Below are 15,409 nucleotides of genomic sequence, written 5' to 3' on the forward strand. Positions count from 1 at the left end.
AGGGTATCGCCATACTGGTATTGTGACAACCCTAGCCTAATTTAACCAGGTTAACCAACCATCTCCACCTCAGGAAGACGGTACCCGCCCGTTCCTAGTCTCCAGTCCCACTAACGGAGTAGAGTCTCAGCAGGAGGGCTGGGTGGCCCACGACCCCTACGACCTACACTATGGAGACACACACTACTATAGCTACAGCCATGACTGCTGGGACTGGACGGCCCTGCCACGCACACGCTTCGCCTCCGAGTACGGCTTCCAGTCCTGGCCCTCCTTCTCCACCTTGCAGAAGGTACTGTACCCTGGTTGGGGAGAAACGACATGTGCATTCCTGTATTGTACTGCCTTCAGGTCATCCAGTGATTTGATGCTCTCTGCTCTCAGGTGTCTGTGTCAGAAGACTGGAGTTATGGGAGTAACTTCTCGTCTCACCGTCAGCACCACCAGACGGGCAACCAGCAGATGCTGCAACAGGCTGGACTACACTACCATCTCCCAGCCTCAGCAGATCCACTGAAGAGATACAAGGACACACTGTACATCACACAGGTACGCCAGACAGGTACGCCAGACACTACATCACACAGGTACGCCAGACACTACATCGCACAGGTACGCCAGACTACATCGCACGGGTACGCCAGACACTACATCGCACGGGTACGCCAGACACTACATCGCACGGGTACGCCAGACACTACGTCGCACGGGTACGCCAGACACTACGTCGCACGGGTACGCCAGACACTACATCGCACGGGTACGCCAGACACTACATCGCACGGGTACGCCAGACACTACATCGCACGGGTACGCCAGACACTACATCGCACGGGTACGCCAGACACTACATCGCACGGGTACGCCAGACACTACATCGCACGGGTACGCCAGACACTACATCGCACGGGTACGCCAGACACTACATCGCACGGGTACGCCAGACACTACATCGCACGGGTACGCCAGACACTACATCGCACGGGTACGCCAGACACTACATCGCACGGGTACGCCAGACACTACATCGCACGGGTACGCCAGACACTACATCGCACGGGTACGCCAGACACTACATCGCACGGGTACGCCAGACGGGTATGCCAGACGGGTACGCCAGACACTACATCGCACAGGTACGCCAGACACTACATCGCACAGGTACGCCAGACACTACATCGCACAGGTACGCCAGACACTACATCGCACAGGTACGCCAGACACTACATCGCACAGGTACGCCAGACACTACATCACACAGGTACGCCAGACACTACATCACACAGGTACGCCAGACACTACATCACACAGGTACGCCAGACACTACATCACACAGGTACGCCAGACACTACATCACACAGGTACGCCAGACACTACATCACACAGGTACGCCAGACAGGTACACCAGACACTACATCACACAGGTACGCCAGATACTACATCACACAGGTACACCAGACGCTACATCACACAGGTACACCAGACGCTACATCACACAGGTACGCCAGATACCACATACCACATGAGTGGTCTTCCTCCAGGTCACTATGAGTGGTCTTCCTCCAGGTCATGCAGTCCCAGTGTGTTAAGGTCCAGACAGAGTTCTACCGCCGCAGCCAGAGTGAGGTCATCGAGGGCAAAGGTCACACCATGGGAGCTCTCTACTGGCAACTCAATGATATCTGGCAGGGCCCTTCCTGGTCCTCTCTAGGTAGGTGCTGTTACAGGACGTCATGTTCCTCTATAGGTAGGTGCTGTTACAGGAAGTACTGGTCCTCTCTAGGTAGGTGCTGTTACAGGATGTCCTGTTCCTCTATAGGTAGGTGCTGTTACAGGAAGTCCCGGTCCTCTATAGGTAGGTCCTGTTACAGGATGTCCTGGTCCTCTATAGGTAGGTCCCGGTCCTCTCTAGGTAGGTCCTGTTACAGGATGTCCTGGTCCTCTCTAGGTAGGTGCTGTTACAGGATGTCCCGGTCCTGCAGTCTACCAGCTCAATTTCGAGTCTCATGGCAAAGGGTCTGAATACTTATATAAATTAAGTATTTCTGTTTTTAGTTATACATTTGCTAAAAATTCCGAAAATCATTTTGGTGTTGTCATTATGGGGTATTGTGTGTAGATTGATGAGGGAAAAACAATTTAATCAGTTTTAGAATAAGGCTGTAATGTAATTAAATGTGGAATAAGTCAAGGGGTCTGAATACTTTCCGACTTCATTGTAAATCGTATTTATCCCGAGAGTCCTGGGAAATACAGCATAAATTGGAAGTGACCATTTTTAAAGCGTTTAAAACCCAGATCTGGTCACTATGCCAGGGTTCTCCCCAAGAGCCAGGGTTCTCCCCCAGATCTGGTCACTATGCCAGGGTTCTCCCCCAGATCTGGTCACTATGCCAGGGTTCTCCCCAAGAGCCAGGGTTCTCCCCCAGATCTGGTCACTATGCCAGGGTTCTCCCCCAGATCTAGTCACTATGCCAGGGTTCTCCCCCAGATCTGGTCACTATGCCAGGGTTCTCCCCCAGATCTAGTCACTATGCCAGGGTTCTCCCCCAGATCTGGTCACTATGCCAGGGTTCTCCCCCAGATCTGGTCACTATGCCAGGGTTCTCCCCCAGATCTGGTCACTATGCCAGGGTTCTCCCCCAGATCTGGTCACTATGCCAGGGTTCTCCCCCAGATCTGGTCACTATGCCAGGGTTCTCCCCCAGATCTGGTCACTATGCCAGGGTTCTCCCCCAGATCTGGTCACTATGCCAGGGTTCTCCCCAAGAGCCAGGGTTCTCCCCCAGATCTGGTCACTATGCCAGGGTTCTCCCCCAGATCTAGTCACTATGCCAGGGTTCTCCCCCAGATCTGGTCACTATGCCAGGGTTCTCCCCCAGATCTAGTCACTATGCCAGGGTTCTCCCCCAGATCTGGTCACTATGCCAGGGTTCTCCCCCAGATCTGGTCACTATGCCAGGGTTCTCCCCCAGATCTGGTCACTATGCCAGGGTTCTCCCCCAGATCTGGTCACTATGCCAGGGTTCTCCCCCAGATCTGGTCACTATGCCAGGGTTCTCCCCCAGATCTGGTCACTATGCCAGGGTTCTCCCCCAGATCTGGTCACTATGCCAGGGTTCTCCCCCAGATCTGGTCACTATGCCAGGGTTCTCCCCCAGATCTGGTCACTATGCCAGGGTTCTCCCCCAGATCTGGTCACTATGCCAGGGTTCTCCCCCAGATCTGGTCACTATGCCAGGGTTCTCCCCCAGATCTGGTCACTATGCCAGGGTTCTCCCCCAGATCTGGTTACTATGCCAGGGTTCTCCCCCAGATCTGGTCACTATGCCAGGGTTCTCCCCCAGATCTGGTCACTATGCCAGGGTTCTCCCCCAGATCCGGTCACTATGCCAGGGTTCTCCCCAAGAGCCAGGGTTCTCCCCCAGAGCCGGTCACTATGCCAGGGTTCTCCCCAAGATCTGGTCACTATGCCAGGGTTCTCCCCCAGATCTGGTCACTATGCCAGGGTTCTCCCCCAGATCTGGTCACTATGCCAGGGTTCTCCCCAAGAGCCAGGGTTCTCCCCCAGATCCGGTCACTATGCCAGGGTTCTCCCCAAGAGCCAGGGTTCTCCCCCAGAGCCGGTCACTATGCCAGGGTTCTCCCCAAGATCTAGTCACTATGCCAGGGTTCTCCCCAAGATCTAGTCACTATGCCAGGGTTCTCCCCCAGATCTAGTCACTATGCCAGGGTTCTCCCCCAGATCTGGTCACTATGCCAGGGTTCTCCCCCAGATCTGGTCACTATGCCAGGGTTCTCCCCCAGATCTGGTCACTATGCCAGGGTTCTCCCCCAGATCTGGTCACTATGCCAGGGTTCTCCCCCAGATTTGGTCACTATGCCAGGGTTCTCCCCCAGATCTGGTCACTATGCCAGGGTTCTCCCCCAGATCCGGTCACTATGCCAGGGTTCTCCCCAAGAGCCAGGGTTCTCCCCCAGAGCCGGTCACTATGCCAGGGTTCTCCCCAAGATCTAGTCACTATGCCAGGGTTCTCCCCAAGATCTTGTCACTATGCCAGGGTTCTCCCCCAGAGCTAGTCACTATGCCAGGGTTCTCCCCAAGATCTAGTCACTATGCCAGGGTTCTCCCCCAGAGCTGGTCACTATGCCAGGGTTCTCCCCTAGATCTGGTCACTATGCCAGGGTTCTCCCCCAGATCTGGTCACTATGCCAGGGTTCTCCCCCAGATCTGGTCACTATGCCAGGGTTCTCCCCCAGATCTGGTCACTATGCCAGGGTTCTCCCCCAGATCTGGTCACTATGCCAGGGTTCTCCCCAAGAGCCAGGGTTCTCCCCCAGATCCGGTCACTATGCCAGGGTTCTCCCCAAGAGCCAGGGTTCTCCCCCAGAGCCGGTCACTATGCCAGGGTTCTCCCCAAGATCTAGTCACTATGCCAGGGTTCTCCCCAAGATCTAGTCACTATGCCAGGGTTCTCCCCCAGAGCTGGTCACTATGCCAGGGTTCTCCCCAAGATCTAGTCACTATGCCAGGGTTCTAACCCAGAGCCGGTCACTATGCCAGGATTGTCCCCCGGATCTGGCCACTAGCCAGGGCTCTCCCCAAGATCCAGTCACTATGCCAGGGTTCTCCCCAAGATCTAGTCACTATGCCAGGGTTCTCCCCCAGAGCTGGTCACTATGCCAGGGTTCTCCCCCAGATCTGGTCACTATGCCAGGGTTCTCCCCCAGAGCTGGTCACTATGCCAGGGTTCTCCCCCAGATCTGGTCACTATGCCAGGGTTCTCCCCCAGATCTGGTCACTATGCCAGGGTTCTCCCCCAGATCTGGTCACTATGCCAGGGTTCTCTCCCAGATCTGGTCACTATGTCAGGGTTCCCTCCAGATCTGGTCACTATGCCAGGGTTCCCTCCAGATCTTGTCACTATGCCAGGGTTCTCCCCCAGAGCTGGTCACTTATTTTATTTATTCTTATTTCACCTTTATTTAACCAGGTAGGCAAGTTGAGAACAAGTTCTCATTTACAATTGTGACCTGGCCAAGATAAAGCAAGATAAAGCAGTTCGACACATACAACAACACAGAGTTACACATGGAGTAAAGCAAACATACAGTCAATAATACAGTAGAAAAATAAGTCTATATACAATGTGAGCAAATGAGGTGAGATAAGGGAGGTAAAGGCAAAAAAAAAAGGCCATGGTGGCAAAGTAAGTACAATATAACAAGTAAAACACTGGAATGGTTGATTTGCAGTGGAAGAATGTGCAACGTAGAGATAGAAATAATGGGGTGCAAAGGAGCTAAATTAATACATACAGTAGGGAAAGAGGTAGTTGTTTGGGCTAAATTATAGATGGGATATGTACAGGTGCAGTAAACTGTGAGCTGCTCTGACAGTTGGTGCTTAAAGCTAGTGAGGGAGATAAGTGTTTCCAGTTTCAGAGATTATTGCAGTTTGTTCCAGTCATTGGCAGCAGAGAACTGGAAGGAGAGGCGGCCAAAGAAATAATTGGTTTTGGGGGTGACCTGCTGGAGCACGTGCTACGAGTGAGTACTGCTATGGTGACCAGCGAGCTGAGATAAGGGGGGACTTTACCTAGCAGGGTCTTGTAGATGACATGGAGCCAGTGGGTTTGGCGACGAGTATGAAGCGAGGTCCAACCAACGAGAGGATACAGGTCGCAGTGGTGGATAGTATATGTGGCTTTGGTGACAAAACGGATGGCACTGTGATAGACTGCATCCAATTTATTGAGTAGGGTATTGAAGGCTATTTTGTAAATGACATAGCCGAAGTTGAGGATTGGTAGGATGGTCAGTTTTACGAGGGTATGATTGGCAGCATGAGTGAAGGAGGCTTTGTTGTGAAATAGGAAGCCAATTCTAGATTTAACTTTGGATTGGAGATGTTTGATGTGAGTCTTGAAGGAGAGTTTACAGTCTAACCAGACACCTAGGTATTTGTAGTTGTCCACATATTCTAAGTCAGAGCCGTCCAGAGTAGTGATGTTGGACAGGTGGGCAGGTGCAAGCAGGTGATCGGTTGAAGAGCATGCATTTAGTTTTACTTGTATTTAAGAGCAATTGGAGGTCACGGAAGGAGAGTTGTATGGCATTGAAGCTCGCCTGGAGTGTTGTTAACACAGTGTCCAAAGAAGGGCCAGAAGTATACAGAATGGTGTCGTCTGCGTAGAGTTGGATCAGAGACTCACCAGCAGCAAGAGCGACATCATTGATGTATACAGAGAAGAGAGTCGGTCCAATAATTGAACCCTGTGGCACCCCCATAGAGACCGCCAGAGGCCCGGACAACAGACCCTCTAAGTTCAGTGTGTCAAATCGATCAGAGAAGTAGTTGGTGAACCAGGTGAGGCAATCATTTGAGAAACCAAGGCTGTTGAGTCTGCCAATAAGAATGTGGTGATTGACAGAGTCGAAAGCCTTGGCCAGGTCGATGAATATGGCTGCACAGTAATGTCTCTTATCGATGGCGGTTATGATATCGTTTAGGACCTTGAGCGTGGCTGAGGTGCACCCATGACCAGATCTGAAACCAGATTGCATAGCGGAGAAGGTATGGTGGGATTCGAAATGATCGGTAATCTGTTTGTTGACTTGGCTTTCGAAGACCTTAGAAAGGCAGGGTAGGGTAGATATAGGTCTGTAGCAGTTTGGGTCAAGAGTGTCCCCCCTTTTGAAGAGGGGGATGACTGCAGCTGCTTTCCAATCTTTGGGTTCTCCCCCAGATTTGGTCACTATGCCAGGGTTCTCCCCCAGAGCTGGTCACTATGTCAGGGTTCACCCCCAGAGCTGGTCACTATGCCAGGGTACTCCCCCAGATCTGGCCACTATGCCAGGGTTCTCCCCAAATAAGAGGGGTGCTGTGCCACCTTGTTGGCGTGGATGCGCCACTATGTAAAGATTTCACAGCAAATTAAACTGATATTTAGTAACGATAGTAACTTCGCCAATGGCATTGATGTGAATTGCGCAAATGGCCGTTCATAAATTCTGAGCATGATCACGTTCCTCAAATAATTAAGGGCATTCAGCAGTAGGCCTAAACTATCTCGCCACAGAGCACGCTCAGGACGCGCAGAGTGCACCCCGAGTAGGCTACAGCTTTGTCAAATCATACCAACTTTGTAGCGACAGTCAAACAAAAGTCAAATTACCAAAGTTGCTTACCTTGCTAGATAACCTCCTGCTATAGATAATCCTCCTGCTAGATAATCCTCCTGCTAGATAATCCTCCTGCTAGGAACCTCCTGCTATATATCCTCCTGCTATAGATAACCTCCTGCTATAGATAACCTCCTGCTATAGATAACCTCCTGCTATAGATAACCTCCTGCTATAGATAACCTCCTGCTATAGATAACCTCCTGCTATAGATAACCTCCTGCTATAGATAACCTCCTGCTATAGATAACCTCCTGCTATAGATAAACCTCCTGCTATAGATAAACCTCCTGCTATAGATAAACCTCCTGCTATAGATAAACCTCCTGCTATAGATAAACCTCCTGCTATAGATAAACCTCCTGCTATAGATAAACCTCCTGCTATAGATAATCCTCCTGCTAGGAACCTCCTGCTATATATCCTCCTGCTATATATCCTCCTGCTAGATAACCTCCTGCTATAGATAACCTCCTGCTATAGATAACCTCCTGCTAGATAAACCTCCTGCTAGACAAACTCCTTCAACGAATGACATATCTCCTATAGTTGATAATTATACAAATAGCATACCAGCTCATAAATATGGGTGACGAGTGGAAATAGCTTAAATATCAAGGTATCTACCATTCAGGGCTTACTCCAATTAGTCGATTGGTTGATTGTTTGGTAGATAGGCTTGTTGCCAACCAATATTTTTCTTTTTGTAGAGGAGTAGCAAATACTCAGTCACCCTCGGCGATGGGGAAATTGCTCCGCGGAAGGGGAAATTGCTCCGCGGAAGGGGAAATTGCTCCGCGGAAGGGGAAATTGCACCGCGGAAGGGGAAATTGCACCGCGGAAGGGGAAATTGCACCGCGGAAGGGGAAATTGCCTCTTGGTCTCACTGTCAAGACGTTGGTTTCTCCCATGGGAGACCAGGTTTCACATCTGTTCTTCTTCTTCCGTCTGCAGAGTTTGGTGGGAAGTGGAAGATGCTCCATTACTTTGCCAAGGACTTCTTCTCTCCTGTGCTTCCGGTGGGCTTTGAGGACCAGGGTAGTCTGGTGGTCTATGCTGTGTCTGACCTGAGCCACGACCTTCACCTCAGGACTGTGGTACGTTGACCCCTCTCGTCATTTTTAACACATCAAATAACTGTTTCTCAATACCACATTGAGTCCACACATTAAAAACCCAATACACAGAAACATGCCTGTTTATGCATGTACAGTCAGATCCATAATTATTGGCAGCCTAAAGATTAGCAAAAAATTCTGTATAAAATAAATCATTCCAATATTGATCTACAGTGCATTCGGAAAGTATTCAGACTCCTTGACTTTTTCCACATTTTGTTACGTTACATCTTTATTCTAAAATGGATTACATGTATTTTTTTCCTCATCAATCTACACACAATAACCCATAATGACATCACAATACCCCATAATGACATCACAATACCCCATAATGACAAAGCAAAAACACATTTAAAAATATTTGCTAATTTATAGAAGAAAAAAAAATAGATACCTTATTTACATAAGTATTCAGACCCTTTGCTATGAGACTTGAAATTGAGCTCAGGTGCATCCTGTTTCCATTGATCATCCTTGAGATGTTTCTACAACTTGATTGGAGTCCACCTGTGGTAAATTTAATTTGATTGGACATGATTTGGAAAGGCACACACCTGTCTATATGGTCCCACAGTTGACAGTGCATGTCTGAGCAAAAACCAAGCCATGAGGTCGAAGGAATTGTCCGTAGAGGTCTGAGACAGGATTGTGTCGAGGCACAGATCTGGGGAAGGGTACCAAAAAATGTTGGTCCCGATATAACACAGTGGCCTCAATCATTCTTAAATGGAAGAAGTTTGGAACCACCAAGACTCTTCCTAGAACTGGCTGCCTGGCCAAACTGAGCAATCGGGGGAGGAGGGCCTTGGTCAGGGATGGTCACTCTGACAGAGCTCCAGAGTTCTTCTGTGGAGATGGGAAAAGTCCCCAGGCAGGCTACATGGATAACTGTGTTCCTCTGTAGTCCCCAGGCAGGCTACATGGATAACTGTGTTCCTCTGTAGTCCCCAGGCAGGCTACATGGATAACTGTGTTCCTCTGTAGTCCCCAGGCAGGCTACATGGATAACTGTGTTCCTCTGTAGTCCCCAGGCAGGCTACATGGATAACTGTGTTCCTCTGTAGTCCCCAGGCAGGCTACATGGATAACTGTGTTCCTCCGTAGTCCCCAGGCAGGCTACATGGATAACTGTGTTCCTCCGTAGTCCCCAGGCAGGCTACATGGATAACTGTGTTCCTCTGTAGTCCCCAGGCAGGCTACATGGATAACTGTGTTCCTCTGTAGTCCCCAGGCAGGCTACATGGATAACTGTGTTCCCCCGTAGTCCCCAGGCAGGCTACATGGATAACTGTGTTCCTCTGTAGTCCTCTGGCAGGTGGATAACTGTGTTCCTCCGTAGTCCCCAGGCAGGCTACACGGATAACTGTGTTCCTCTGTAGTCCCCAGGCAGGCTACATGGATAACTGTGTTCCTCTGTAGTCCTCTGGCAGGTGGATAACTATGTTCCTCCGTAGTCCCCAGGCAGGCTACATGGATAACTGTGTTCCTCCATAGTCCCCAGGCAGGCTACATGGATAACTGTGTTCCTCTGTAGTCCCCAGGCAGGCTACATGGATAACTGTGTTCCTCTGTAGTCCTCTGGCAGGTGGATAACTGTGTTCCTCTGTAGTCCCCAGGCAGGCTACATGGATAACTGTGTTCCCCCGTAGTCCCCAGGCAGGCTACATGGATAACTGTGTTCCTCTGTAGTCCTCTGGCAGGTGGATAACTGTGTTCCTCCGTAGTCCCCAGGCAGGCTACACGGATAACTGTGTTCCTCTGTAGTCCCCAGGCAGGCTACATGGATAACTGTGTTCCTCTGTAGTCCTCTGGCAGGTGGATAACTATGTTCCTCCGTAGTCCCCAGGCAGGCTACATGGATAACTGTGTTCCTCCGTAGTCCCCAGGCAGGCTACATGGATAACTGTGTTCCTCTGTAGTCCTCTGGCAGGTGGATAACTGTGTTCCTCTGTAGTCCTCTGGCAGGTGGATAACTGTGTTCCTCTGTAGTCCTCTGGCAGGTGGATAACTGTGTTCCTCTGGCAGGTGGATAACTGTGTTCCTCTGTAGTCCTCTGGCAGGTGGATAACTGTGTTCCTCTGGCAGGTGGATAACTGTTTTACTCTGTAGTCCTCTGGCAGGTGGATAACTGTGTTCCTCTGTAGTCCTCTGGCAGGTGGATAACTGTGTTCCTCTGTAGTCCTCTGGCAGGTGGATAACTGTGTTCCTCTGTAGTCCTCTGGCAGGTGGATAACTGTGTTCCTCTGTAGTCCTCTGGCAGGTGGATAACTGCGTTCCTCTGGCAGGTGGATAACTGTGTTCCTCTGGCAGGTGGATAACTGTGTTCCTCTGGATAACTTTGTTCCAACACCATCAGTGACAGAGTACTGATTGTAGACTGATGTATCTTGTCGTCAGGTTTCAGTCTATGAGTGGAGCAGTCTGGATCCTGTGTGCACTGTGGCTTCCGGATTGGTGCTTGTGGAAGGAGGAAGTGCTGAGGTCATCCACAAACAGACAATCTCAGCCCTGCTGGCGGGGTGTGGGCGCGGGAGCTGTACCCGCCTCACCTGTCTCCTGACCTTTCACCTTGAGGACGTCAACAGCCAGCAAGGTCCCATTAACCACCTCTTCCTCAGCTCACCCAAAAATGCCCAGCGGATGCTGAGACCCAACATCACAGTAAGATGGACTGACTGGACACAACTAGTGACAATGACATCACCACAACTGACCTGACCGCATCATCATGAGTTCTGCTTCTAATTCTGTCAATCAATCATCAATCATATTTGTCCGCTGGATCTCCTACAGGGTAGTCTGGGTTCATATACAGCTTGTTATTGAATAGATAAGGAGTGCTATGTTTCCCCCTCCCTGTCTCTCTGGGACGGCAGGAGGACTAATGTATATGCTCTTAGGGTAGTCTGGGTTAATATACAGATTGTTATTGGTTGTGCATTATAATGCATTACGCATAGTTCACACGGTGTTATATATGTGCTTATAACACATTATGAATAGGGTATTATTAGTAATGGACCAGGAATGCTCTATTTTCAGCCCCCTGTCTCTCTGAATGGTCAGTATGACTTCCATAGTGACCTCTCTCTCTCTGAATGGTCAGTATGACTTCCATAGTGACCTCTCTCTCTCTGAATGGTCAGTATGACTTCCATAGTGACCTCTCTCTCTCTGGGTGGTCAGTATGACTTCCATAGTGACCTCTCTCTCTCTGGGTGGTCAGTATGACTTCCATAGTGACCTCTCTCTCTCTCCTCTCAGGCCGAGGTGCAGCAGGACGAGATGGGAGGATACACTGTGACCCTGCAGTCCTCTGCCGTAGCAGCTTTCGTATGGCTGGATGTGGGGGACGTCCCAGGACGATTCGACACCAACGGATTCCTCATGGTCACCAGGACCAGAACAGTCACCTTTAACCCCTGGGGTCCCACCAGTACCCAGCAGCTAGCCCAGGCACTGACTGTTACGTCATTGAGAGATGTGTACTGACTATCTTGTGTATCAAATGGCATCCTATACCCTATATAGTGCACAACTTTAGACCAGAGCTCTATGTGTTGTCCACTATATAAGGAATAGGGTGCCATTTTGGACGTACTTACTGAACCACTACCCAGTACCCAGCAGTTAACCCAATACCCTCTCCCTAACCTCTCTGAGATGAGTACTGTGACCTTCTCCCTAACCTCTCTCTGAGATGAGTATACCGCCAGAAGTCAGGCTAATTACTGAGGATACCGCCAGAAGTCAGGCTAATTACTGAGGATACCGCCAGAAGTCAGGCTAATTACTGAGGATACCTCCAGAAGTCAGGCTAATTACTGAGGATACCGCCAGAAGTCAGGCTAATTACTGAGGATACCTCCACACATCAGGCTAATTACTGAGGATACCTCCAGACATCAGGCTAATTACTGAGGATATCTCCAGAAGTCAGGCTAATTACTGAGGATACCTCCAGAAGTCAAGCTAATTACTGAGGATACCTCCAGAAGTCAGGCTAATTACTGAGGATACCTCCAGAAGTCAGGCTAATTACTGAGGATACCTCCAGAAGTCAGGCTAATTACTGAGGATACCTCCAGAAGTCAGGCTAATTACTGAGGATACCGCCAGAAGTCAGGCTAATTACTGAGGATACCTCCAGACATCAGGCTAATTACTGAGGATATCTCCAGAAGTCAAGCTAATTACTGAGGATACCTCCACACATCAGGCTAATTACTGAGGATACCTCCACACATCAGGCTAATTACTGAGGATACCTCCACACATCAGGCTAATTACTGAGGATACCTCCAGAAGTCAAGCTAATTACTGAGGATACCTCCAGAAGTCAGACTAATTACTGAGGATACCTCCAGACATCAGGCTAATTACTGAGGATACCTCCAGACATCAGGCTAATTACTGAGGATACCGCCAGACATCAGGCTAATTACTGAGGATACCTCCAGACATCAGGCTAATTACTGAGGATACCTCCAGACGTTAGGCTAATTACTGAGGATATCTCCAGACATCAGGCTAATTACTGAGGATACCGCCAGACATCAGGCTAATTACTGAGGATACCTCCAGACATCAGGCTAATTACTGAGGATACCTCCAGACGTTAGGCTAATTACTGAGGATACCTCCAGACATCAGGCTAATTACTGAGGATACCGCCAGACGTCAGGCTAATTACTGAGGATACCTCCAGATGTCAGGCTAATTACTGAGGATACCTCCAGACGTTAGGCTAATTACTGAGGATACCAACTAACTACATGGGAGTAACGGGAGTACCTTACATCTGTACCCTAAACGGAGGTGTGGTCACATTTAGCCACGCTTCGCCTGCAACTCAATCAATTTTACAAAAATCAAATTTTCTGGTGCACCTAAATTTCATGTGGTGCTCCTAATTGTTTAAAGTAGGGAGCACCAGTGCTACCAATGATTAATTTAAAAAAAATGTAAAGCCCTGACTGAGACCCTCCCTAACCTCTCTGAGATGAGTACTGAGACCCTCTCCCTAACCTCTCAGAGATGAGTACTGAGACCCTCTCCCTAACCTCTCTCTGAGATGAGTACTGAGACCCTCTCCCTAACCTCTCTGAGATGAGTACTGAGACCCTCTCCCTAACCTCTCAGAGATGAGTACTGAGACCCTCTCCCTAACCTGTCTGAGATGAGTACTGAGACCCTCTCCCTAACCTCTCTGAGATGAGTACTGAGACCCTCTCCCTAACCTCTCTGAGATGAGTACTGAGACCCTCTCCCTAACCTCTCTGAGATGAGTACTGAGACCCTCTCCCTAACCTCTCAGAGATGAGTACTGAGACCCTCTCCCTAACCTCTCAGAGATGAGTACTGAGACCCTCTCCCTAACCTCTCTCTGAGATGAGTACTGAGACCCTCTCCCTAACCTCTCTCTGAGATGAGTACTGAGACCCTCTCCCTAACCTCTCTCTGAGATGAGTACTGAGACCCTCTCCCTAACCTCTCTCTGAGATGAGTACTGAGACCCTCTCCCTAACCTCTCTCTGAGATGAGTACTGAGACCCTCTCCCTAACCTCTCTCTGAGATGAGTACTGAGACATGAGAAACCCCAAAATTCCCTGTCAGTTGGATTCGACAATGTTGTGTGTGGGATTTGTTGTAAATAAGATACAAGTGAAGGAATTTGCATTAATAAAGTAAATGGAGATATATTTTGTACGGTTTTATTTTGCTACAATTTAGATTTGTCTATTTCAGACTACAAGGAAAGTCCAATGTTGTGGGTAAGGCTTTACATACACTAACTAATGTAGATCAATGGGTCTAGGAGCCTATAGTAAATAGGACTAATGTAGATCATTGGGTCTAGGAGCCTACAGTAAATAGGACTACTGTAGGTCATTGGGTCTAGGAGCCTACAGTAAATAGGACTACTGTAGGTCTAAGAGCCTACAGTAAATAGGACTACTGTAGGTCATTGGGTCTAGGAGCCTACAGTAAATAGGACTACTGTAGGTCATTGGGTCTAGGAGCCTACAGTAAATAGGACTACTGTAGGTCTAAGAGCCTACAGTAACTAGGACTACTGTAGGTCATTGGGTCTAGGAGCCTACAGTAAATAGGACTACTGTAGATCATTGGGTCTAGGAGCCTACAGTAAATAGGACTACTGTAGATCATTGGGTCTAGGAGCCTACAGTAAATAGGACTACTGTAGGTCTAAGAGCCTACAGTAAATAGGACTACTGTAGATCATTGGGTCTAGGAGCCTATAGCAAATAGGACTACTGTAGATCATTGGGTCTAGGAGCCTACAGGAAATAGGATTACTGTAGATCATTGGGTCTAGGAGTGTTAAATAATGTTGTAATCAATGTTCATAAATTCCAATGATCTTTATCTGTCTGATACCCAGAGGTTGTAATGTTCTGGTCTTAAATAAAACAGACAGAATTCCCAGCTCACAATTGATCAGGCAAGTGTGTGGGTGGTCAGCTCCATATCTGTGAGCTTTGAACTGCTACAGTGTTTTCTGATCACTGCAACTACTGAGAGGACAGGACAGGATAGTACAGGATAGAATAGGACAGGACAGAATAGGACAGGATAGGATAGCCCGACTAGTGTTGATTCAGTGAACATCACAGGACGAACGAAGTAACCTCTACAGAATCACTTTCTCGAAATAGGGACAGTTGCTCCTCAATATGCGAAATGTGACTAGAATGGCGTTGTAAACAACAGCCAACTTTCCGGGACATAGACATGTTTTATATCGTCAGAAAACTTAAATGATTGTTAATCTAACTGAAGTGTCCAATTTACAGTAGCTGTTACAGTGAAAAAATACCATGCTATTGTTTGAGGTTACTGTACAACAACAAAACACTTTTATCAAGGCAACTACAATTTACAGTCACTTCTGACTTCTGACTGACTACATTCAGTAATCTTGCTCTGATTTGTCACCCTGAGGGTCCCAGAGATAAAAGGTTGCATAGTTGTGTTTGATAAAATAAATGTTTATATTCAAACATGATCCATGTAGTATACAGTGTTTTGCATGAATTCCGACTCTTTCAACTTGCAACAAAATCTAATCGGGAATTAT

The 15,409-nt window shown here is 48.7% G+C and overlaps 1 protein-coding gene across 4 annotated transcripts in view; it reads left to right on the top strand.

Moving 5' to 3' along the window:
• The window catches only part of manba (mannosidase, beta A, lysosomal), a 34,136-nt gene extending 20,129 nt beyond the window's left edge, over nucleotides 1-14,007 (top strand). For 2 of the 4 annotated variants that reach the window (XM_036955410.1, XM_036955411.1), the window contains 6 exons: nucleotides 74-292; nucleotides 385-549; nucleotides 1,567-1,711; nucleotides 8,140-8,282; nucleotides 10,704-10,967; nucleotides 11,571-14,007. In XM_036955410.1, the coding sequence (XP_036811305.1) occupies nucleotides 74-292; nucleotides 385-549; nucleotides 1,567-1,711; nucleotides 8,140-8,282; nucleotides 10,704-10,967; nucleotides 11,571-11,798 (1,164 nt within the window). In that variant the 3' untranslated portion in view covers nucleotides 11,799-14,007. The remainder of the gene's footprint in view (nucleotides 1-73; nucleotides 293-384; nucleotides 550-1,566; nucleotides 1,712-8,139; nucleotides 8,283-10,703; nucleotides 10,968-11,570) is intronic. The other 2 variants (XM_036955412.1, XM_036955413.1) reach the window with 2 other exon arrangements.
• Nucleotides 14,008-15,409: the final 1,402 nt, after the last annotated feature.

This window comes from Oncorhynchus mykiss, chromosome 19, assembly GCF_013265735.2.
Source record: "Oncorhynchus mykiss isolate Arlee chromosome 19, USDA_OmykA_1.1, whole genome shotgun sequence".
Taxonomy (NCBI): domain Eukaryota; kingdom Metazoa; phylum Chordata; class Actinopteri; order Salmoniformes; family Salmonidae; genus Oncorhynchus; species Oncorhynchus mykiss.